The sequence below is a fragment of the Crinia signifera genome, chromosome 19 (genome assembly GCF_055691185.1).
Source record: "Crinia signifera chromosome 19, ASM5569118v1, whole genome shotgun sequence".
Classification (NCBI taxonomy): Eukaryota; Metazoa; Chordata; class Amphibia; order Anura; family Myobatrachidae; genus Crinia; species Crinia signifera.
Genome location: NC_139226.1, coordinates 3,954,934 through 3,980,362, shown reverse-complemented (window position 1 = coordinate 3,980,362; position 25,429 = coordinate 3,954,934). Strand labels below are relative to the sequence as shown.

General features: G+C 54.0%; 2 protein-coding genes across 2 annotated transcripts in view; one reads left to right on the top strand and one right to left on the bottom strand.

Annotated features, from left to right (window-relative positions):
* FAM131C (family with sequence similarity 131 member C) overlaps positions 1-20,999 on the top strand; it is a 61,728-nt gene extending 40,729 nt beyond the window's left edge. The window contains exons 2-6 of the mRNA XM_083161828.1: positions 31-200; positions 1,205-1,289; positions 5,496-5,678; positions 6,958-7,068; positions 13,784-20,999. Of these exons, the coding sequence (XP_083017954.1) occupies positions 31-200; positions 1,205-1,289; positions 5,496-5,678; positions 6,958-7,068; positions 13,784-14,139 (905 nt within the window). The 3' untranslated portion in view covers positions 14,140-20,999. The remainder of the gene's footprint in view (positions 1-30; positions 201-1,204; positions 1,290-5,495; positions 5,679-6,957; positions 7,069-13,783) is intronic.
* The window catches only part of CLCNKA (chloride voltage-gated channel Ka), a 37,867-nt gene continuing 33,171 nt past the window's right edge, over positions 20,734-25,429 (bottom strand). The window contains exons 13-20 of the mRNA XM_083161827.1: positions 24,884-24,953; positions 23,834-23,944; positions 23,387-23,600; positions 23,030-23,163; positions 22,501-22,598; positions 22,292-22,375; positions 22,135-22,221; positions 20,734-21,385 (exon numbers count right to left, since the gene is read on the bottom strand). Coding sequence (XP_083017953.1) covers positions 21,347-21,385; positions 22,135-22,221; positions 22,292-22,375; positions 22,501-22,598; positions 23,030-23,163; positions 23,387-23,600; positions 23,834-23,944; positions 24,884-24,953 — 837 coding nt within the window. The 3' untranslated portion in view covers positions 20,734-21,346. The remainder of the gene's footprint in view (positions 21,386-22,134; positions 22,222-22,291; positions 22,376-22,500; positions 22,599-23,029; positions 23,164-23,386; positions 23,601-23,833; positions 23,945-24,883; positions 24,954-25,429) is intronic.

Genomic DNA, 25,429 nt, shown 5'->3' with positions numbered 1-25,429 from the left:
CAGTCATACTGTCCTTTATCTCTATTTTAGAGTGTTTCTTCAGCGGCCACAAAGATTTTCACTTGTCCAACAATAACCTGAAGTCAGCCGGACCACCAGCACCTGTGGAATTACCAGCACCACCAGAGGGCGCTGCCCCCACCGAGAGCCCAGAGGAAGACGAGGAAGAGGAGGATGAGGAAGAAGGGGTGCTGGGGAAGGTGGGTGCCGTAGTGTACAGTGCGTGGACCAGCCTCTGGCATCCTCTGGGTATAAATGCCAGCTCTCTATAAAGATTAACCATGGAACTAGGCATTGTACTGTACATAACACCAGGGGCATTGGTGTGGTGTTATGTGGCATTGTGTCACCCAATGCCACAGGTGGAACCTCCCCCCTCTGGGTAACTCGCCCAGCTAAAGATCTGCTACAGTGCTACGCTTCTAAACCAACATAGACTTCAGCTGCCTGGCACCAGCATAGGGCACAGCGGGTGTCGCTGGCATATGTCACCACTGGCTGGAGCCTGGCACCAACCTGCACAAGTAATAACACTGATCACATAGAAGTACCACCCTCACGTAAAGTGCCACCATAGTACAAAGTGCCGCCCTTCAGTAACGTACCACCCTCACGTAAAGTGCCACCATAGTACAAAGTGCCGCCCTTCAGTAAAGTACCACCCTCATGTAAAGTGCCACCATAGTAAAAAGTGCCGCCCATCAGTAACGTACCACCCTCATGTAAAGTGCCACCATAGTACAAAGTGCCGCCCATCAGTAACGTACCACCCTCATGTAAAGTGCCACCATAGTACAAAGTGCCGCCCTTCAGTAACGTGCCACCCTTCTGTAAAGTGCCGCCCTTCAGTAACAGACCACCCTTCAGTAACGTGCCACCATAGTACAAAGTGCCGCCCTTCAGTAACGTACCACCCTCATGTAAAGTGCCACCATAGTACAAAGTGCAGCCCTTCAGTAACGTACCACCCTCATGTAAAGTGCCACCATAGTACAAAGTGCCGCCCTTCAGTAACGTACCACCCTCATGTAAAGTGCCACCATAGTACAAAGTGCCGCCCTTCAGTAACAGACCACCCTTCTGTAAAGTGCCACCATAGTACAAAGTGCCGCCCTTCAGTAACGTACCACCCTCATGTAAAGTGCCCCCCTCTTGTAATGTTCCCGCTCACACTCGTGCCCTTTTCACTTGTCTCTCCTCATAGAAGACGCCCAACGGCTTCATGTGTAACTCAAAGGATAACGCCGGCAACTATGAGATTACGGAGCTGGCTACGTCCTCACTCATAGGTAAGGGACGCATCGGCAGCAGTACGTCCTGTGGGTACTTTGCTATAATAAAATAGTCTGTGGCGATGGAGAATAGGAGGGAAAGGTCCTTGGCGCAGACCATCGTGTACAGTGCTGAGCATCTGGTCAGACACAGAGTTAGATGCTACAGGCGAGTGCCCCCTCGCGTGGCTGAGGTGGAGTCGAGTGCCCCCTCGCGTGGCTGAGGTGGAGTCGAGTGCCCCCTCGCGTGGCTGAGGTGGAGTCGAGTGCCCCCTCGCGTGGCTGAGGTGGAGTCGAGTGCCCCCTCGCGTGGCTGAGGTGGAGGCGAGTGCCCCCTCGCGTGGCTGAGGTGGAGGCGAGTGCCCCCTCGCGTGGCTGAGGTGGAGTCGAGTGCCCCCTCGCGTGGCTGAGGTGGAGTCGAGTGCCCCCTCGCGTGGCTGAGGTGGAGTCGAGTGCCCCCTCGCGTGGCTGAGGTGGAGTCGAGTGCCCCCTCGCGTGGCTGAGGTGGAGTCGAGTGCCCCCTCGCGTGGCTGAGGTGGAGTCGAGTGCCCCCTCGCGTGGCTGAGGTGGAGTCGAGTGCCCCCTCGCGTGGCTGAGGTGGAGTCGAGTGCCCCCTCGCGTGGCTGAGGTGGAGTCGAGTGCCCCCTCGCGTGGCTGAGGTGGAGGCGAGTGCCCCCTCGCGTGGCTGAGGTGGTTGTGACTGTCCCTTCCCTCCCATGGGGCAGATGACGGCCGGTGTACCCCATGGCGGGGGTCTCGGAGCCGGTGTACCCCATGGCGGGGGTCTCGGAGCCGGTGTACCCCATGGCGGGGGTCTCGGAGCCGGTGTACCCCATGGCGGGGGTCTCGGAGCCGGTGTACCCCATGGTGGGGGTCTCGGAGCCCGCCGGCAGCTGTGTGATGGTTTCTCACTTGCTCAGTAATTAGCTGTGACCCTGAGATAACATGATGAAGGTTTCTGTGGAAACCACATGGATCCGTCTCCTCGGATCATTCTCCTGTTTACTGAGTCAGAACATGCAATTCCTGCCAGTGTTCCTATATATAGCTGTGTGTGTGTGTGTGCGTGTGCGTGTGTGCGCGTGTGTGTGTGTGTGTGCGGTGCCATGCCTCGTACCACAGGAAAACACTTAGTGGATTATCCATATAAAGGAGTTATTGAGAGCTGCAGAGCCCTGCGATCCGGTATCGCTGCCCCATCAGAATGATATCCCGTCCTGTGCAAGACGCGAATTGCAAAGATTAGCTGCAAAACCATCTTCACACCACTCACCAGCTAAATATTCCCCAGTGTGTGCAGTGTGTGCGTAGCCCAGGACTTACTCAGCGGCTGTAATAGAATCAGGCTGATCGGGGGCGGAGCTGACATCACATGACTTCCCCTCACACACCTGGCCACACCTGTGTATTACCTGACACTCCCAGATAACAGCCGCTCACCATGTAATGATTCCCCAGTGTGTGCGTAGCCCAGGACTTACTCAGCGGCTGTGATAGAATCAGGCTGATCGGGGGCGGAGCTGACGTCACATGACTTCCCCTCACACACCTGGCCACACCTGTGTATTACCTGACACTCCCAGATAACAGCCGCTCACCATGTAATGATTCCCCAGTGTGTGCAGTGTGTGCGTAGCCCAGGACTTACTCAGCGGCTGTGATAGAATCAGGCTGATCGGGGGCGGAGCTGACGTCACATGACTTCCCCTCACACACCTGGCCACGCCTGCGTATTACCTGACACTCCCAGATAACAGCCGCTCACCATGTAATGATTCCCCAGTGTGTGCAGTCTGTGTGTAGCCCAGGACTTACTCAGCGGCTGTGATAGAATCAGGCTGATCGGGGGCGGAGCTGACGTCACATGACTTCCCCTCACACACCTGGCCACGCCTGCGTATTCCCTGACACTCCCAGATAACAGCCGCTCACCATGTAATGATTCCCCAGTGTGTGCAGTCTGTGCGTAGCCCAGGACTTACTCAGCGGCTGTGATAGAATCAGGCTGATCGGGGGCGGAGCTGATGTCACATGACTTCCCTCATACACCTGGCCACGCCTGTGTATTACCTGACACTCCCAGATAACAGCCGCTCACCATGTAATGATTCCCCAGTGTGTGCAGTGTGTGCGTAGCCCAGGACTTACTCAGCGGCTGTGATAGAATCAGGCTGATCGGGGGCGGAGCTGATGTCACATGACTTCCCCTCATACACCTGGCCATGCCTGCGTATTACCTGACACAACCAGATAACAGCCGCTCACCATGTAATGATTCCCCAGTGTGTGCAGTGTGTGTGCGTAGCCCAGGACTTACTCAGCGGCTGTGATAGAATCAGGCTGAGGTCGATAAGGTCGACATGGGTTTTTCACTGTTTTTTTTTATCCGAATGTCGACACAGTCGACATGGACATAGTTGGCAATGAGAATCGGACCCTCGCATCGCTCGCTTCGCTCGCAATGCTTCGGGCACGGTGCCTCGCTGCGCTCGGCACACTATTTTATTCTCCCACCACACCCTAGTGGATGGTAGGGCATGAAATACCGCCTGTCGGCACATGTCGGCTCAAAAAACAGTGAAAAACCCATGTCGACCTTATGACCAGTCGACCTTCCTCATGTCGACCTTTATGCAAATTCGACCTTAAGTCATGTCGACCTTGGCCCATGTCGACCTTAAGTCAGGTCGACCTTCCTGCCAGTCGACCTAGTGGGGTCGACCTAATGACTGTAGACCTAAATGCAGTCTGACGAATGACCGCATCCCTCACACACCTGGCCACACCTGCGTATTCCCTGACACTCCCAGATAACAGCCGCTCACCATGTAATGATTCCCCAGTGTGTGCGTAGCCCAGGACTTACTCAGCGGCTGTGATAGAATCAGGCTGATCGGGGGCGGAGCTGATGTCACATGACTTCCCCTCACACACCCGGCCACGCCTGCGTATTACCTGACGCTCCCAGATAACAGCCGCTCACCATGTAATGATTCCCCAGTGTGTGCAGTCTGTGCGTAGCCCAGGACTTACTCAGCGGCTGTGATAGGATCAGGCTGATCGGGGGCGGAGCTGACATCACATGACTTCCCCTCACACACCTGGCCACGCCTGTATATTACCTGACACTCCCAGATAACAGCCGCTCACCATGTAATGATTCCCCAGTGTGTGCGTAGCCCAGGACTTACTCAGCGGCTGTGATAGGATCAGGCTGATCGGGGGCGGAGCTGACATCACATGACTTCCCCTCACACACCCGGCCACGCCTGCGTATTACCTGACACTCCCAGATAACAGCCGCTCACCATGTAATGATTCCCCAGTGTGTGCAGTCTGTGTGTAGCCCAGGACTTACTCAGCGGCTGTGATAGAATCAGGCTGATCGGAGGCGGAGCTGATGTCACATGACTTCCCCTCACACACCTGGCCACGCCTGCGTATTCCCTGACACTCCCAGATAACAGCCACTCACCATGTAATGATTCCCAGTGTGTGCAGTGTGTGTGTAGCCCAGGACTTACTCAGCGGCTGTGATAGAATCAGGCTGATCGGGGCGGAGCTGACATCACATGACTTCCCCTCATACACCTGGCCACGCCTGCGTATTACCTGACACTCCCAGATAACAGCCGCTCACCATGTAATGATTCCCCAGTGTGCGCAGTGTGTGCGTAGCCCAGGACTTACTCAGCAGCTGTGATAGAATCAGGCTGATCGGGGGCGGAGCTGACATCACATGACTTCCCCTCACACACCTGGCCACGCCTGCATATTACCTGACACTCCCAGATAACAGCCGCTCACCATGTAATGATTCCCCAGTGTGCGCAGTGTGTGCGTAGCCCAGGACTTACTCAGCGGCTGTGATAGAATCAGGCTGATCGGGGGCGGAGCTGATGTCACATGACTTCCCCTCACACACCTGGTCACACCTGCGTATTCCCTGACACTCCCAGATAACAGCCGCTCACCATGTAATGATTCCCCAGTGTGTGCAGTGTGTGCGTAGCCCAGGACTTACTCAGCGGCTGTGATAGAATCAGGATGATCGGGGGCGGAGCTGACATCACATGACTTCCCCTCACATACCTGGCCACGCCTGCGTATTACCTGACACTCCCAGATAACAGCCGCTCACCATGTAATGACTCCCCAGATGATGCTCATATGAATATGCTAATCAGATGATGCTGGGTGTCCATTCTCTGTCCCGCCATCTAGGACTGGTGCAGACCATTAAGGACCACATCACCAAGCCTACAGCCATGGCACGGGGTCGTGTAGCCCATCTTATTGAGTGGAAGGGATGGAGCGCCCCCCAGTCCGGCTGGGACCCCTCGCTGACAGATGAGGAGCATTACTCAGATCTGACTGATGAGCTGAAAGAAGCGCGTTTTGCCGCAGGTAAGGTAGGCAGACCCTATGCTGTTATACAGGGTGTCCAGACCTCTGTCTTATGTCTACTTAGACTCTCTAGAGACTGACTACAATTCCCATCATCCCATAATCAGACCTGACGGTGTAATTCCCGGTGGCATTGCAGGTCATTTGTTATATGGTATTAATGGAGTTTACTGGAAACCAACCCTGATACAGAGTCAGCAGCTATAACACAGAAGCCCTTGCTGCCCCACCAGCCATGGTGCCCCACGCTGCCCCACCAGCCATGGTGCCCCACGCTGCCCCACCAGCCATGGTGCCCCACGCTGCCCCACCAGCCATGGTGCCCCACGCTGCCCCACCAGCCATGGTGCCCCACGCTGCCCCACCAGCCATGGTGCCCCACGCTGCCCCACCAGCCATGGTGCCCCAAGCTGCCCCACCAGCCAATGGTCCCCACGCTGACCCACCAGCCAATGGTCCCCACCAGCCAATGGTCCCCACGCTGCCCCACCAGCCAATGGTCCCCACGCTGCCCCACCAGACATTGGGCAGATGTATTAAGCCTGGCGATGAGATAAACTGGAGATGAAGTGCAAGGAGATAACATACCAGCCAATCAACTCCCAACTGTCTCAAACACAGCTGATTGGCTGGTGCGCTATCTTCTTAAGCCCCACATACACGGTCCGTTCATCGGATCCGTTCTGTGCTTAAAGAGCACACGTCGTATCGGATCGCATCCCTTGTGCATGCAGTGTGCATGCATTGTGCATGCACTGCGATCCGATACGATGTTTGCCTAGTACAAAACGTATGTGTAGCACATACTTTTTGTACCGTACTATGTGATGCGCGGGAGCGCACATCGCATAGTACAGAACGAAGCCGGTAATACATCTGCCCCACCAGCCATTGTCCGTCCCCACGCTGCCCCACCAGCCATTGTCCGTCCCCACGCTGCCCCACCAGCCATTGTCCGTCCCCACGCTGCCCCACCAGCCATTGTCTGTCCCCACGCTGCCCCACCAGCCATTGTCTGTCCCCACGCTGCCCCACCAGCCATTGTCTGTCCCCACGCTGCCCCACCAGCCATTGTCTGTCCCCACGCTGCCCCACCAGCCATTGTCTGTCCCCACGCTGCCCCACCAGCCATTGTCTGTCCCCACGCTGCCCCACCAGCCATTGTCTGTCCCCACGCTGCCCCACCAGCCATTGTCTGTCCCCACGCTGCCCCACCAGCCATGGTGCCCCCACGCTGCCCCACCAGCCATTGTCTCATGCACAACTGTCCTCTCCCCAGGAGTTGCAGAACAATTTGCTATCACAGAAGCCACACTGAGCGCTTGGTCCTCCCTGGATGATGAAGAAATGCGGTATGAGCTGGGGTCTCAGGAGGTCCGACAGCTACAAGGTAAGCCAGAAATCCTGCTCTGTCCGCCCCTGGGAGTGTGTGTGAGGAGCTTCCAGGTGGGATGCATGAGAGGATCACGTGTACGGTGTGTGAGGGGCTTCCAGGTGGGATGCATGAGAGGATCACATGTACGGTGTGGGAGGGGCTTCCAGGTGGGATGCATGAGAGGACCACGTGTACGAGTGGGAGGGGCTTCCAGGTGGGATGCATGAGAGGACCACGTGTACGGTGTGGGAGGGGCTTCCAGGTGGGATGCATGAGAGGATCACGTGTACGAGTGGGAGGGGCTTCCAGGTGGGATGCATGAGAGGACCACGTGTACGGTGTGTGAGGGGCTTCCAGGTGGGATGCATGAGAGGATCACGTGTACGGTGTGTGAGGGGCTTCCAGGTGGGATGCATGAGAGGATCACGTGTACGGTGTGTGAGGGGCTTCCAGGTGGGATGCATGAGAGGATCACGTGTACGAGTGGGAGGGGCTTCCAGGTGGGATGCATGAGAGGACCACGTGTACGGTGTGGGAGGGGCTTCCAGGTGGGATGCATGAGAGGATCACGTGTACGGTGTGGGAGGGGCTTCCAGGTGGGATGCATGAGAGGACCACGTGTACGAGTGGGAGGGGCTTCCAGGTGGGATGCATGAGAGGATCACGTGTACGGTGTGTGAGGGGCTTCCAGGTGGGATGCATGAGAGGATCACGTGTACGGTGTGTGAGGGGCTTCCAGGTGGGATGCATGAGAGGATCACGTGTACGGTGTGTGAGGGGCTTCCAGGTGGGATGCATGAGAGGATCACGTGTACGGTGTGGGAGGGGCTTCCAGGTGGGATGCATGAGAGGACCACGTGTACGGTGTGGGAGGGGCTTCCAGGTGGGATGCATGAGAGGACCACGTGTACGGTGTGGGAGGGGCTTCCAGGTGGGATGCATGAGAGGACCACGTGTACGGTGTGGGAGGGGCTTCCAGGTGGGATGCATGAGAGGACCACGTGTACGGTGTGGGAGGGGCTTCCAGGTGGGATGCATGAGAGGATCACGTGTACGGTGTGTGAGGGGCTTCCAGGTGGGATGCATGAGAGGATCACGTGTACGAGTGGGAGGGGCTTCCAGGTGGGATGCATGAGAGGATCACATGTACGGTGTGTGAGGGGCTTACAGGTGGGATGCATGAGAGGATCACGTGTACGTTGTGTGAGGGGCTTCCAGGTGGGATGCATGAGAGGATCACGTGTACGGTGTGTGAGGGGCTTCCAGGTGGGATGCATAAGAGGATCACGTGTACGAGTGGGAGGGGCTTCCAGGTGGGATGCATGAGAGGATCACGTGTACGAGTGGGAGGGGCTTCCAGGTGGGATGCATGAGAGGATCACGTGTACGAGTGGGAGGGGCTTCCAGGTGGGATGCATGGGAGGATCACGTGTACGAGTGGGAGGGGCTTCCAGGTGGGATGCATGAGAGGATCACATGTACGGTGTGTGAGGGGCTTACAGGTGGGATGCATGAGAGGATCACGTGTACGGTGTGTGAGGGGCTTCCAGGTGGGATGCATGAGAGGACCACGTGTACGGTGTGTGAGGGGCTTCCAGGTGGGATGCAGGGGAGGATCACGTGTACGGTGTGTGAGGGGCTTCCAGGTGGGATGCATGGGAGGATCACGTGTACGGTGTGTGAGGGGCTTCCAGGTGGGATGCAGGGGAGGATCACGTGTACGGTGTGTGAGGGGCTTCCAGGTGGGATGCATGAGAGGATCACGTGTACGGTGTGTGAGGGGCTTCCAGGTGGGATGCATGAGAGGACCACGTGTACGGTGTGTGAGGGGCTTCCAGGTGGGATGCATGAGAGGACCACGTGTACGGTGTGGGAGGGGCTTCCAGGTGGGATGCATGAGAGGACCACGTGTACGGTGTGTGAGGGGCTTCCAGGTGGGATGCATGAGAGGACCACGTGTACGGTGTGGGAGGGGCTTCCAGGTGGGATGCATGAGAGGACCACGTGTACGGTGTGGGAGGGGCTTCCAGGTGGGATGCATGAGAGGACCACGTGTACGTTGTGTGAGGGGCTTCCAGGTGGGATGCATGAGAGGATCACGTGTACGGTGTGTGAGGGGCTTCCAGGTGGGATGCATAAGAGGATCACGTGTACGAGTGGGAGGGGCTTCCAGGTGGGATGCATGAGAGGATCACGTGTACGAGTGGGAGGGGCTTCCAGGTGGGATGCATGAGAGGATCACGTGTACGAGTGGGAGGGGCTTCCAGGTGGGATGCATGGGAGGATCACGTGTACGAGTGGGAGGGGCTTCCAGGTGGGATGCATGAGAGGATCACATGTACGGTGTGTGAGGGGCTTACAGGTGGGATGCATGAGAGGATCACGTGTACGGTGTGTGAGGGGCTTCCAGGTGGGATGCATGAGAGGACCACGTGTACGGTGTGTGAGGGGCTTCCAGGTGGGATGCAGGGGAGGATCACGTGTACGGTGTGTGAGGGGCTTCCAGGTGGGATGCATGGGAGGATCACGTGTACGGTGTGTGAGGGGCTTCCAGGTGGGATGCAGGGGAGGATCACGTGTACGGTGTGTGAGGGGCTTCCAGGTGGGATGCATGAGAGGATCACGTGTACGGTGTGTGAGGGGCTTCCAGGTGGGATGCATGAGAGGACCACGTGTACGGTGTGTGAGGGGCTTCCAGGTGGGATGCATGAGAGGACCACGTGTACGGTGTGGGAGGGGCTTCCAGGTGGGATGCATGAGAGGACCACGTGTACGGTGTGTGAGGGGCTTCCAGGTGGGATGCATGAGAGGACCACGTGTACGGTGTGGGAGGGGCTTCCAGGTGGGATGCATGAGAGGACCACGTGTACGGTGTGGGAGGGGCTTCCAGGTGGGATGCATGAGAGGATAACGTGTACGGTGTGGGAGGGGCTTCCAGGTGGGATGCATGAGAGGATCACGTGTACGGTGTGGGAGGGGCTTCCAGGTGGGATGCATGAGAGGATCACGTGTACGGTGTGGGAGGGGCTTCCAGGTGGGATGCATGAGAGGATCACGTGTACGGTGTGGGAGGGGCTTCCAGGTGGGACGCATGAGAGGACCATGTGTACGGTGTGGGAGGGGCTTCCAGGTGGGACGCATGAGAGGACCACGTGTACGGTGTGTGAGAGGGGCTTCCAGGTGGGACGCATGAGAGGACCACGTGTACGGTGTGGGAGGGGCTTCCAGGTGGGACGCATGAGAGGACCACGTGAACGGTGTGGGAGGGGCTTCCAGGTGGGACGCATGAGAGGACCACGTGAACGGTGTGGGAGGGGCTTCCAGGTGGGACGCATGAGAGGACCACGTGTATGGTGTGTGAGGGGCTTCCAGGTGGGACGCATGAGAGGACCACGTGTACGTTGTGTGAGGGGCTTCCAGGTGGGATGCATGAGAGGATCACGTGTACGGTGTGTGAGGGGCTTCCAGGTGGGATGCATGAGAGGACCACGTGTACGGTGTGGGAGGGGCTTCCAGGTGGGATGCATGAGAGGATCACGTGTACGGTGTGGGAGGGGCTTCCCGGTGGGATGCATGAGAGGATCACGTGTACGGTGTGGGAGGGGCTTCCAGGTGGGATGCATGAGAGGACCACGTGTACGGTGTGGGAGGGGCTTCCAGGTGGGATGCATGAGAGGACCACGTGTACTGTGTGTGAGGGGCTTCCAGGTGGGATGCATGAGAGGACCACGTGTACGGTGTGTGAGGGGCTTCCAGGTGGGATGCATGAGAGGATCACGTGTACGGTGTGGGAGGGGCTTCCAGGTGGGATGCATGAGAGGATCACGTGTACGGTGTGTGAGGGGCTTCCAGGTGGGATGCATGAGAGGATCACGTGTACGGTGTGGGAGGGGCCAGGTGGGATGCATGAGAGGATCACGTGTACGGTGTGTGAGGGGCTTCCAGGTGGGATGCATGAGAGGATCACGTGTACGAGTAGGAGGGGCTTCCAGGTGGGATGCATGAGAGGATCACGTGTACGGTGTGTGAGGGGCTTCCAGGTGGGATGCATGAGAGGATCACGTGTACGGTGTGGGAGGGGCTTCCAGGTGGGATGCATGAGAGGATCACGTGTACGGTGTGTGAGGGGCTTCCAGGTGGGATGCATGAGAGGACCACGTGTACGGTGTGTGAGGGGCTTCCAGGTGGGATGCATGAGAGGATCACGTGTACGGTGTGTGAGGGGCTTCCAGGTGGGATGCATGAGAGGATCACGTGTACAGTATATCTGCTCCTGGTCACCACACACCATCGTCCTGTAGCTCAGAGGTTAATAAGAAGAAGCCCCATCTGCTTTGCAGCCTGCTTGTCCCCCGGGCCCTGGTCCTGTATGTCCTCCTGGTAACCACACGCTCAGCGCTTCTATTCCTGGCTCTGCAGCGTTGATTAATGGAAACAACCCAGATATGTGCTATGGAGTGGGGACAAAGTGGGTCACCCCGAAATACAGCTAGTGTATGATGGCATAATTACACTGTTCCTGCACACATTCACTTTATCTCATCTTTCTTTCTTTCTTTCTTTCTTTCTCTCTTTCTCTCTTTCTCTTTCTTCCTTCTTCTCTCTCGTCCCCTCTGTCTCTCTCGTCCCCTCTGTCTCTCTCGTCCCCTCTGTCTGTCTCGTCCCCTCTCTCTCTCTCTCTCTCGTCCCCTCTCTCTCTCTCTCTCGTCCCCTCTCTCTCTCTCTCTCGTCCCCTCTCTCTCTCTCGTCCCCCCCCCTCTCTCTCTCTCGTCCCCCCTCTGTCTCTCTCTCGTCCCCTCTGTCTCTCTCTCGTCCCCTCTGTGTCTCTCTCTCGTCCCCTCTCTCTCTCTCGTCCCCTCTGTGTCTCTCTCTCGTCCCCTCTGTGTCTCTCTCTCGTCCCCTCTGTGTCTCTCTCTCGTCCCCTCTGTGTCTCTCTCTCGTCCCCTCTCTCTCTCTCGTCCCCTCTCTCTCTCTCGTCCCCTCTCTCTCTCGTCCCCCCTCTCTCTCGTCCCCCCTCTCTCTCTCTCTCGTCCCCCCTCTCTCTCTCTCTCTCTCTCTCGTCCCCTCTCTCTCTCTCTCTCGTCCCCCTCTCTCTCTCCTCTGTCCCCTCTCTCTCTCTCCTCTGTCCCCTCTCTCTCTCTCGTCCCCTCTCTCTGTCTGTCTCGTCCCCTCTCTCTCTCTCTCTCTCGTCCCCTCTCTCTCTCTCGTCCCCCCCCTCTCTCTCTCTCTCGTCTCCCCTATGTCTCTCTCTCGTCCCCTCTGTCTCTCTCTCGTCCCCTCTGTCTCTCTCTCGTCCCCTCTGTGTCTCTCTCTCGTCCCCTCTGTGTCTCTCTCTCGTCCCCTCTCTCTCTCTCGTCCCCTCTCTCTCTCTCGTCCCCTCTCTCTCTCTCGTCCCCTCTCTCTCTCCTCTCTCCCCCTCTCTCTCTCCTCTGTCCCCTCTCTCTCTCTCCTCTGTCCCCTCTCTCTCTCTCTCTCTCTCTCTCTCTCTCTCTCTCTCTCTCTCTCTCTCGTCCCCTCTGTCTCTCTCGTCCCCTCTGTCTCTCTCGTCCCCTCTGTCTCTCTCGTCCCCTCTGTCTCTCTCGTCCCCTCTGTCTCTCTCGTCCCCTCTGTCTCTCTCGTCCCCTCTGTCTCTCTCGTCCCCTCTGTCTCTCTCGTCCCCTCTGTCTCTCTCATCCCCTCTGTCTCTCTCGTCCCCTCTGTCTCTCTCGTCCCCTCTCTCTCTCTCGTCCCCTCTCTCTCTCTCGTCCCCTCTCTCTCTCTCGTCCCCTCTCTCTCTCTCGTCCCCTCTCTCTCTCTCGTCCCCCCCCCTCTCTCTCTCTCGTCGTCCCCCCTCTCTCTCTCTCGTCGTCCCCTCTGTCTCTCTCTCGTCCCCTCTGTGTCTCTCTCTCGTCCCCTCTGTGTCTCTCTCTCGTCCCCTCTGTGTCTCTCTCTCGTCCCCTCTGTGTCTCTCTCTCGTCCCCTCTGTGTCTCTCTCTCGTCCCCTCTGTGTCTCTCTCTCGTCCCCTCTCTCTCTCTCTCGTCCCCTCTCTCTCTCTCGTCCCCTCTCTCTCTCTCTCGTCCCCTCTCTCTCTCTCTCGTCCCCTCTCTCTCTCTCTCGTCCCCTCTCTCTCTCTCGTCCCCTCTCTCTCTCGTCCCCCCTCTCTCTCTCTCTCGTCCCCTCTCTCTCTCCTCTCTCCCCCTCTCTCTCTCCTCTGTCCCCTCTCTCTCTCCCCCTCTCTCTCCCCCCCTCTCTCTTCTCTCCCCTCTCTCTCCCCCTCTCGCTCTCCCCCCGTCTCTCTCTCTCTCTGTCTCTCTCTCTCTCTACCTCTGTGTCTCTCTCTCTCCCCTCTCTCTCTCTCTCCCCCCCCTCTCTCTCTCTCTGTCCGTCCGTCTGCCCCTCTCTGCCTCTGCCCCTCTCTCCTTCTGCCTCCCTCTCCCTCTCTGCCCTTCTCTCCCTCTCTGCCCTTCTCTCCCTCTCTGCCCTTCTCTCCCTCCCTCTCCCCCTCTGCCTCCCTCTCCCCCTCTGCCCTTCTCTCCCTCTCTCCCTCTGCCCTTCTCTCCCTCTGCCCTTCTCTCCCTCTCCCCCTCTGCCTCCCTCTACCTCCCCCCCTCTGCCATTCTCTCCCCCTCTCCCCCCTCTGCCCTTCTCTCATGTTTCAGTAGTCAGAGTAGTGCCCTCTCACGGCTGTACCCCCATTGGACATTTCCCAAGCCCCAGGCCTTGTGTAACCAGTCTCTCTCTTCCCCGCAGACATGGAGAGCCTCTACCTACAGAGCCGACTGCTGAGCTATGCACATGGGACCTGCGGCTCAGACCTGGGGGGAAGCCTCCCCGGCCTGTCCTATTCCTCCGCTGTGTCCTTAGCTGCTGTGTCCCACCAACTGCTGCCCGTGGAGAGATGGGATGTGACTGAGCCCCCTTCTAACCAGTCCACGTTCCGGTACCCCTTGCTGAATGGGGTAAGAAGTAACAGTCTGGATAACACCAAGGCCCCGGCACTGGGCGAGGCAGGGACTGCTCCGGAAGCCTGCAAACCCCGACTCAACAGCTCGCTCCACTACGTGGACAGCAGCTCCCTATCCGAGGATGAGGTCTTCTACAACTAGTGGTGCGGGATAGACGGATGGGAGGTCTGGTGCCCTTAGGGACTGGTTCTCGGAATCATGTTTTGTGACCCTCGATGATGAGGTCTTCTACAACTAGTCATACAGGATGGACAGATGGGAGGTCTGGTGCCCTCAGGGACTGGTTCTCGGAATCATGTTTTGTGACCCTCGATGATGAGGTCTTCTACAACTAGTCATACAGGATGGACAGATGGGAGGTCTGGTGCCCTCAGGGACTGGTTCTCGGAATCATGTTTTGTGACCCTCGATGATGAGGTCTTCTACAACTAGTCATACAGGATAGACAGATGGGAGGTCTGGTGCCCTCAGGGACTGGTTCTCGGAATCATGTTTTGTGACCCTCGATGATGAGGTCTTCTACAACTAGTCATACAGGATGGACGGATGGGAGGTCTGGTGCCCTCAGGGACTGGTTCTCGGAATCATGTTTTGTGACCCTCGATAGTGACCTCAGTATTCCAGCACCTCCCCATGATTTGTCTCTGAGGAGACCAAGGCCACCAGAATGGTCTAACACTGAGATCTGGATCCATCATCTGGCCCTCCACCTCTGAACAGTTAGAACCTGTGGCCTCCAGGACCATGGACAGATGGTGGAGGTCCTCACCAGAGGGACAGAACGGGGACTCCTATAGCAGCTTCAGATACACGTGGCCTGGCGTAGAACGTGCAGCAGTCCTCTGATCGCCCCGTGGACTCTCGCACAGCAGCAATATATCTGTTACCATGGAGAGCTCGGCTTTCTGCCTAAGGTTTAGCCCCTGAGCCTTACTCTGTCCTGTGCTGTGAGTCTGTGTCTAGCCGCGTCCCATGTTCCTGGCTGATGTTGTAGTGAGCGTGTTGGCGTGTCTCTGTTACATATAACATACCAATATACATGCTGATCACAAGGACCTGCTGCCTGGTACATGTCTCAGTCATTAACCAAAAGTACTCCAGATCTCCCGGTATGGTCCCTACAGGGTGTCCTACCTCAGCATACATGTTCAAATTAGTGCATACCGTGGCACAGTACTTTCCTATGACAGTATACAGTGTGACAGTACAGTGCAGCACAATAATACACAATGCCTGATCTCTCTGTGTTGTGTTATCCATGGAAGAGGTGACACTACCTGGAGCTGACCGGTAGTGTAACCAGGTGTCCCCGGAATACGGAGCAGACCCCGGATCACCTCTGCAGCCAGCTGTGCCATTCCCCAGCTTGTAGTGTTCAGCTATAACCGGGACAAGCACTACAAGCTCCAGAACGGCAGAGTTTGCTGCAGGGAGCTGGTCCGGGGTTTGGACCGTTCCTTTCTTTACCAAATCCCAATAACTGGTGCACTCCACCATCTAGAAGAGTAACACAAGTGACAATGACATCTCAGGTGACAGCCTGAGGTGTCACAGCCTACAACACAAGGGGCAATTCCCAGGGCAGGTGGCTGGGTCTTATACACCACCATCTGCTGAACGCCTTCTCAGCCAGGTGTTCCTAGAACTCCCAGCAATGTGGTGTTCTGGTGCCACCTAGTGTTAGATGTCGGGATAACAAGTAGGCAGATTGCTATATCGAGATTTCAGGGGCCTATTTCAGACCTGATTGCATGGCTGCTAATTAGCAGACCAGGCAATTATCGATAGACTGCGCATGTGCACGGCCGTCCTGCGATAAAATCCTGCTTTTTTTTTTATCGCCGGCTGTACACAGTGTGACTGACAGGAAGCCGGCGTCTGGGGCCGGGGGTGGTAACCGGCTGTTATCTGGGAGTGTCAGGGAGAATGCAGGTGTGGCCATGTGTGTAAGGGGAAGTCATGTGACGTCAGCTCCGCCCCCGATCAGCCTGATTCTATCACAGCCGCTGATAAGTCCTGGGCTACACACACACTGCGCACACTGGGGAATCATTATATGGTGAGTGGCTGTTATCTGGGAGTGTCAGGGATAATGCAGGTGTGGCCAGGTGTGTGAGGGGAAGTCATGTGATGTCAGCTCCTCCCCCAATCAGCCTGATTCTATCACAGCCACTGAGACATCATTGAGTGCAGCCTATACAGTCCCTAGGAACCAGTGACATCACTAAGTGCAGCCTATCCAGTCACTAGGAACCAGTGACATCACTGAGAGTTCAGCCTATCCAGTCACTAGGAACCAGTGACATCACTAAATGCAGCCTATCCAGTCACTTGGAACCAGTGACATCACTGAGAATGCAGCCCATCAGTCCCTAGGAACCAGTGACATCACTAAGTGCAGCCTATCCAGTCACTAGGAACCAGTGCCAGTGACATCACTGAGAGGGCAGCCTATCCATTCACTAGGAACCAGTGACATCACTAAGTGCAGCCTATCCAGTCACTAGGAACCAGTGACATCACTGAGAGTTCAGCCTATCCAGTCACTAGGAACCAGTGACATCACTAAGTGCAGCCTATCCAGTCACTTGGAAACAGTGACATCTCTGAGAATGCAGCCCATCAGTCACTAGGAACCAGTGACATCACTAAGTGCAGCCTATCCAGTCACTAGGAACCAGTGACATCACTGAGAGGGCGGCCTATCCATTCACTAGGAACCAGTGACATCACTAAGTGCAGCCTATCCAGTCACTAGGAACCAGTGACATCACTGAGAGTTCAGCCTATCCAGTCACTAGGAACCAGTGACATCACTAAGTGCAGCCTATCCAGTCACTAGGAACCAGTGACATCACGGAGAATGCAGCCCATCAGTCACTAGGAACCAGTGACATCACTGAGAGTTCAGCCTATCCAGTCACTAGGAACCAGTGACATCACTAAGTGCAGCCTATCCAGTCACTAGGAACCAGTGACATCAAGGAGAGGGTGTCCTATCCAGTCACTAGGAACCAGTGACATCACTAAGTGCAGCCTATCCAGTCACTAGGAACCAGTGACATCACTGAGTTTGCAGCCTATCCAGTTACTGGGAGCCACTGACATCACTGAGAGTGCAGCCTATCCAGTCACACGAACCAGTGACATCACTGAGAGTGCAGCCTATCCAGTCACTGAGAGTCAGTGACATTACTGAGAGTGCAGCCTATCCAGTCACTAAGAGCCAGTGACATCACTGAGAGTGCAGCCTATCGAGTTACTGGGAGTCAATGACATCACTGAGAGTGCAGCCTATCCAGTCACACGAACCAGTGACATCACTGAGAGTGCAGCCTATCCAGTCACTGAGAGTCAGTGACATTACTGAGAGTGCAGCCTATCCAGTCACTAGGAGCCAGTGACATCACTGAGAGCGCAGCCTATCCAGTTACTGGGAGTCAATGACATCACTGAGAGTGCATCCTATCCAGTTACTGGGAGTCAATGACATCACTGAGAGTGCAGCCTATCCAGTCACTGAGAGTCAGTGACATTACTGAGAGTGCAGCCTATCCAGTCACTAGGAGCCAGTGACATCACTGAGAATGTAGCCCATCAGTCCCTAGGAACCAGTGACATCACTAAGTGCAGCCTATCCAATAACTAGGAACCAGTGCCAGTGACTTTACTGAGAGGGCGGCCTATCCATTCACTAGGAACCAGTGACATCACTAAGTGCAGCCTATCCAGTCACTAGGAACCAGTGACATCACTGAGTTTGCAGCCTATCCAGTTACTGGGAGCCACTGACATCACTGAGAGTGCAGCCTATCCAGTCACTGAGAGTCAGTGACATTACTGAGAGTGCAGCCTATCCAGTCACTAAGAGCCAGTGACATCACTGAGAGTGCAGCCTATCGAGTTACTGGGAGTCAATGACATCACTGAGAGTGCAGCCTATCCAGTCACACGAACCAGTGACATCACTGAGAGTGCAGCCTATCCAGTCACTGAGAGTCAGTGACATTACTGAGAGTGCAGCCTATCCAGTCACTAGGAGCCAGTGACATCACTGAGAGCGCAGCCAATCCAGTTACTGGGAGTCAATGACATCACTGAGAGTGCATCCTATCCAGTTACTGGGAGTCAATGACATCACTGAGAGTGCAGCCTATCCAGTCACTGAGAGTCAGTGACATTACTGAGAGTGCAGCCTATCCAGTCACTTGGAACCAGTGACATCACTGAGAATGCAGCCCATCAGTCCCTAGGAACCAGTGACATCAGTAAGTGCAGCCTATCCAGTCACTAGGAACCAGTGCCAGTGACATCACTGAGAGGGCGGCCTATCCATTCACTAGGAACCAGTGACATCACTAAGTGCAGCCTACCCAGTCACTAGGAACCAGTGACATCACTGAGAGTTCAGCCTATCCAGTCACTAGGAACCAGTGACATCACTAAGTGCAGCCTATCCAGTCACTTGGAACCAGTGACATCTCTGAGAATGCAGCCCATCAGTCACTAGGAACCAGTGACATCACTAAGTGCAGCCTATCCAGTCACTAGGAACCAGTGACATCACTGAGAGGGCGGCCTATCCATTCACTAGGAACCAGTGACATCACTAAGTGCAGCCTATCCAGTCACTAGGAACCAGTGACATCACTGAGAGTTCAGCCTATCCAGTCACTAGGAACCAGTGACATCACTAAGTGCAGCCTATCCAGTCACTAGGAACCAGTGACATCACGGAGAATGCAGCCCATCAGTCACTAGGAACCAGTGACATCACTGAGAGTTCAGCCTATCCAGTCACTAGGAACCAGTGACATCACTAAGTGCAGCCTATCCAGTCACTAGGAACCAGTGACATCAAGGAGAGGGTGTCCTATCCAGTCACTAGGAACCAGTGACATCACTAAGTGCAGCCTATCCAGTCACTAGGAACCAGTGACATCACTGAGTTTGCAGCCTATCCAGTTACTGGGAGCCACTGACATCACTGAGAGTGCAGCCTATCCAGTCACACGAACCAGTGACATCACTGAGAGTGCAGCCTATCCAGTCACTGAGAGTCAGTGACATTACTGAGAGTGCAGCCTATCCAGTCACTAAGAGCCAGTGACATCACTGAGAGTGCAGCCTATCGAGTTACTGGGAGTCAATGACATCACTGAGAGTGCAGCCTATCCAGTCACACGAACCAGTGACATCACTGAGAGTGCAGCCTATCCAGTCACTGAGAGTCAGTGACATTACTGAGAGTGCAGCCTATCCAGTCACTTGGAACCAGTGACATCACTGAGAATGCAGCCCATCAGTCCCTAGGAACCAGTGACATCACTAAGTGCAGCCTATCCAGTCACTAGGAACCAGTGCCAGTGACATCACTGAGAGGGCGGCCTATCCATTCACTAGGAACCAGTGACATCACTAAGTGCAGCCTACCCAGTCACTAGGAACCAGTGACATCACTGAGAGTTCAGCCTATCCAGTCACTAGGAACCAGTGACATCACTAAGTGCAGCCTATCCAGTCACTTGGAACCAGTGACATCTCTGAGAATGCAGCCCATCAGTCACTAGGAACCAGTGACATCACTAAGTGCAGCCTATCCAGTCACTAGGAACCAGTGACATCACTGAGAGGGCGGCCTATCCATTCACTAGGAACCAGTGACATCACTAAGTGCAGCCTATCCAGTCACTAGGAACCAGTGACATCACTGAGAGTTCAGCCTATCCAGTCACTAGGAACCAGTGACATCACTAAGTGCAGCCTATCCAGTCACTAGGAACCAGTGACATCACTGAGAATGCAGCCCATCAGTCACTAGGAACCAGTGACATCACTGAGAGTTCAGCCTATCCAGTCACTAGGAACCAGTGACATCACTAAGTGCAGCCTATCCAGTCACTAGGAACCAGTGACATCACTAAGAGGGTGTCCTATCCAGTCACTAGGAACCAGTTACATAACTAAGTGCAGCCTATCCAGTCACTAGGAACCAGTGACATCACTGAGTTTGCAGCCTATCCAGTTACTGGGAGCCACTGACATCACTGAGAGTGCAGCCTATCCAGTCACTGAGAGTCAGTGACATTACTGAGAGTGCAGCCTATCCAGTCACTAAGAGCCAGTGACATCACTGAGAGTGCAGCCTATCGAGTTACTGGGAGTCAATGACATCACTGAGAGTGCAGCCTATCCAGTCACACAAACCAGTGACATCACTGAGAGTGCAGCCTATCCAGTCACTGAGAGTCAGTGACATTACTGAGAGTGCAGCCTATCCAGTCACTAGGAGCCAGTGACATCACTGAGAGCGCAGCCAATCCAGTTACTGGGAGTCAATGACATCACTGAGAGTGCATCCTATCCAGTTACTGGGAGTCAATGACATCACTGAGAGTGCAGCCTATCCAGTCACTGAGAGTCAGTGACATTACTGAGAGTGCAGCCTATCCAGTCACTAGGAGCCAGTGACATCACTGAGAGTGCAGCCTATCCAGTTACTGGGAGTCAATGACATCACTGAGAGTGCAGCCTATCCAGTCACACGAACCAGTGACATCACTGAGAGTGCAGCCTATCCAGTCACATCACCGAGAGCGCAGAGGGACCAGGCATTTACAACATCGAAAAGGGCATCATTTATCGCTAGAGCTGTACTTTGTGATACTAATCGCATAGGTAAATACATATGTATCTATGTGGCGCGATGTTCCACATGGCGGAGGCGATGCTTTGTACATCCTGCCCTTATACTGAATAATATACATCTCTGTTATACATCCCAATATCTCACAGTGAAGGTTCCATCTCACCTGGCGTAGAAGCAATTCTAATAATAAAGACACAGAATAATATAAAATGTTTTATTTTCCAACATTAATCATAACAAGTGTAAATGACGAAGATGCGGCCTCTGTAGGTGATTAATCGGGAATCGTGGCGACTGAAGCCAATGTATCACTGCTGTGCTGGTTCCTGGAATGTTGGGGCCACAGAAACAGCCCCCCCCCCTCCCTCCCTGATGCACCATACAGACAGGTGTGATCCCCAAGGTGATGTGAGCGTTGTATCTCTGTGTGAAATACAGCTGTGCCCCCAAGTGGGGCGCTAAACGTGTGATTTGTCTGGTCATTAATATCTGTGAACGCCCTACAATAAGAAGTGACAAGATAAATGAATACAGAGAGACACAGGTGACATCTATTCTAAGGGCAGTGCGGACAGAACTCCCGCTCCTGCTGTCGGTGGTATCCTGGTCTGTATAAGGGAGTCCCCGGGATCACCTCAGAGGGGTCCGTGCATCTGTCCTCAGCTGCATTGGAGTCTCCTGACCTCTATACAAAGAGCCTTATTTGGGGTTCGCCAGGTTCTCAATGGCTATCCTAATCTGAAACGACACAGATAATAACGATGCGTCACATGGACGTAGGCAGGATATTCCCTAGGCAGGGGCAGAGGATCAGTAACCAGGTGCCCAGCTCCAGCGACAGGCCCTCCCCCAGTTCATACCAGTTCATTCATTTATTCATTAATTAGAGTGTCCAGTGTCTTTGTGATCAGTGTGGAACATTTAATATTCACTCATTCATTTTTACACAAAACCCGCAGCGCAGTGTATACACATCTTTTGTCTTAGCTGTCTATGTGGGAAGGTCACCCGGGTATACGTCCCGCAGCTGGTTGTGTAAGAAAACGACATTAAATTAAAGTATACACAATGTAATTATCTTACAAAACTATGAACGTGGAGGAAAGCGCCAGGTGAGATGGGACAGTTGGGGCTTAAGGCTCCTGCTAGCCCAAAATATCCCTTTTTGTCTTGATAAAGTGCCAGCAGATCAGATTCTGCCTTATATGTTACAGGCTGTGTTTAAAGAATGTGTTAGGAACCTTTCCTAGTTCAGCAGCCTCCTCTGACAGCTGGAGCCCAGCAGCCAATGCCTCCAATGTCTCTGGGAGTTACACCACTATTTACACCCAAACAAATTAAAATAAACAGGTTCAGATCACTTGTGCAAGGGCCTCTTAGGGTCTCCTATAATGTAGTAGAGGATCGGGTATAAGGCATGACTACTCACCAAGATATTAGTATCACTACAGGACACACACCCCTTTCCCCCTTCCCAGAACTCTTACCTCCTTCCGTGTAACCTGGCCAACCAGCTTCCCGTATTCGGTGACAAACAAATGTTGAAGATTTAGCGACTCAAAGAGGTGATGAGCCTGTGACAGGGAGGGCAGAGGTCACTTACTGAGAGCAATGTGCACCAGCTCAGTGCTTAGGGGCACTTACCTCATGTAGAGATGTCCATGAAGACAGCTGGAAATTGACTGGTTCAATGGTGCACCCATCGCTCAGGTTACCATCATATGTGGTCTGCGTGTAAAGCACGGACATGTATGAGAGACATATATATATATATAGTGTGTTGCCAGGACTTCTCGAGTCCATGTAGCAGTACATCGCATGAGTAGGAGCCCTGATCCCTGCTATTCTTTCACCTTATGTTCCATGTTCCTGGGTTCCTGACTGGACTCATGGGTCTCCAGAAAACGGACCAGCTGAGACCTCTTCACGGTACCCACCAAAACACGAGACTCTGTAGAAAATGTAATCACACAATATCAATTCATGTGTCAGGTTTCTCATCATATGTTCTGGGACATGTAATACATTGATGTTTATAACACGCTTACTATTTCACAGAAAGCATGAGAGGCTCCATGGTTAATTAGCCCAAAGGCATCGAATATGTGAAACGCGTGAGTCACTTTGATATAGAATCTGTCTTTGCAATCCCAAACCAACCCAAAATTCATGAGCCTTGAAAATGACCAGGCACTCAATGTTCAAGGCAATCTGGATTAAGGTTCTTCTCAGTTATCCCATTAAAGGTCTAGAGCCTTGTGTCTTGGAAAACTACCCCCGGGATACTGAGATCCAATGCCCTGAAAGACCATCTCCATTCAACATTAACATCCTCATCTGTGTGACTCCTGGGGACAGGAAATGAGTTTGATGACAACGTACCTGTGTTGTCCACCACAGGGAACTCAGAGTCATCAGAAGAGGTAATAACCTGGAGAACCTCTTCAAAACTGGCCTCTTTGGAGAGGACCTTAAGATCTATGTTCATAAACTCCTTGGTGTTCACCTTGTATGAGCTATGGAGGCAGAACATTCACAGAGGATATAATACACCTACAAAATGACATATACACTATATAGAGAAGTATGGTCGGAGTAGAAGCTGGAGTAGAAGGCAGGTGCCACCACCAAGAAACCAGGAAGTTCTTCATTTTTAGAAGTGGGATTTTTTTCTACATGGTACGGGGGTAAAGGCTCCAGTGGGATCACATAGTCACCAAGTAAACAGAGTTCCCTCACTTTATCTGCCGACTCCGAATACGAGGAAGATACGGAAGCTTCTTTACAATGATGGTGCCATCGTAGAAAGATGGTTGGAACTTCTGGGAGATGGCATTGGCGATGAGCACAGACAGTATGACAGGAAGGATATGCGCTATCTGACCGGTGGCTTCAAAGGCAAGCAATGCCGTGGAGAGGGTGTGCGTCACTGCCCCGGAATAGGCCGCGGCTCCTGCACAACACAGACATGACGGCATATGTTCAGAATAAATATGGTGGATACAGAAAGGCCGTGCGGTCGCAGTCCCAAAATCCATCTACATCTAGCCTTCTTAGGCATTACGCAGCCATTCTATAATTGTAATTAGCAGAAGCTGCTTGTGCGTCCTTTTCCTCTGTTTTGCCAATAAGACGCTATGTAACAGTGAGACCACTGTATATCTGGGTTACCAGCGTCATTCTCACCTGCCAGTGCATAGCCTCCAGGAATAATGGGGTTACGAATGCCATCTGTTGTGATGCCATCTGGGAAGATATAGGCAACTGTTTCACCCACCAACCGTCCAATGGCAGCCCCTGGAAAGGACAGCAGTGCAATGAGGCCACACACACACACCAGTGTCGCACTGGGGCATGAAGAGCTGGAGAATGCAGTGGTAAGGACCCATGCTTAAGGGGTGTGGCAAGCCACCACTGGTACCACTGGGGGTGTGGTTAGCCACCACCGGGGGTGTGGCTAACCATTATAGAGGATGCAGCCTGCAGACAACATGGATAATCCACCACCTTATGCGCTGTACTGAATACACCTAGGGGGTTATTCTAGTTCACTCGCAAAGGCACAATCACTCTCTAATGGACAAAACCATGTGCACTGCAGGCGGGGCAGATGTAACATGTGCAGAGAGAGTTAGATTTGGGTGGGGTTTGTACTTCAAACTGATATCTATATTACAGTGTAAAAATAAAGCAGCCAGTATTTACCCTGCACAGAAACAATAAAACACAGAAATCTAACTCTCTCTGCACATGTTACATCTGCCCCACCTGCAGTGCACATGGTTTTGTCCATTAGAGAGTGAATGTTCCTTTGCAAGTGAACCAGAATAACCCTCCATAGTTCTGGGAACGCAGACTTATGTAACATAACATCCAATATAATAAAAGGCTAACAGTACCTCTCACCTCTGTGGGGGGAATTCAAGTGTTGCTCCGTTCCTCCCCAGAATCTAACCTACCCTCTACTGCCTAAACCCTCCCCCTTCAGCGTCCTCACCCTAACAAGCCTCGGCATATTTATGTTTGGAATGCCAACAGTCGGGATTCCGGCATGGCCATTCTGAGTGACGTCGGACTTACACCACCCTCCAGTGTCGGGATACCTGCTTCGGTATTCCAACTGCCGGCATCCTGAATGACCAGGCGCATCCCCAATAGACAAGCAGTGTATAAGGGGCTATGTTGTGTCCTCTGTCCCCTGTGGTCTATGAACCCTTGGACATCAAGGAAACTCACCATATATAAACACCGGCATGAAGTAGCCAGCGGGCAGGGGCAGCGTGGTGACCAAGGTGAACATCCAGAACTGGAAAACAAGACGGAGAGTCATCATATTCTCAGGGAAAGACCAATCTACCGATTCTGCAGATGGATAACAACCGGCATAGGACAGGAGACGGGGAGGGCAGTCACGTGAGCTGTGAGGGCCTCACCCACACCGCTGCCTCTATGTACACGCTGGGCGCCGCCAATATTCACTCCTACAGTATGATTCATAATTGACCAGTGGTATCAGCGAGGTATGAGCCAATCAGACGCTGACTCCTCAAAACGATTACTAATAAATGACTTATTTTACAGTGGGGCAGATGTACCACCTTGATGGTAGATAACGTGGAGAGAAATAAAGTACGGTCCAACCAGCATAACATTCATGCTCAAGGCTGTGTTTGAAAAATGACATTTCAAAGCTGATTGGCTGGTGCTTTATCTCTCTCTCTCTACTGTGTTGCTCTCAGCGTGTCTTCTGTAATCTTCCGACGTTGCTGTCACTCGCTCTTA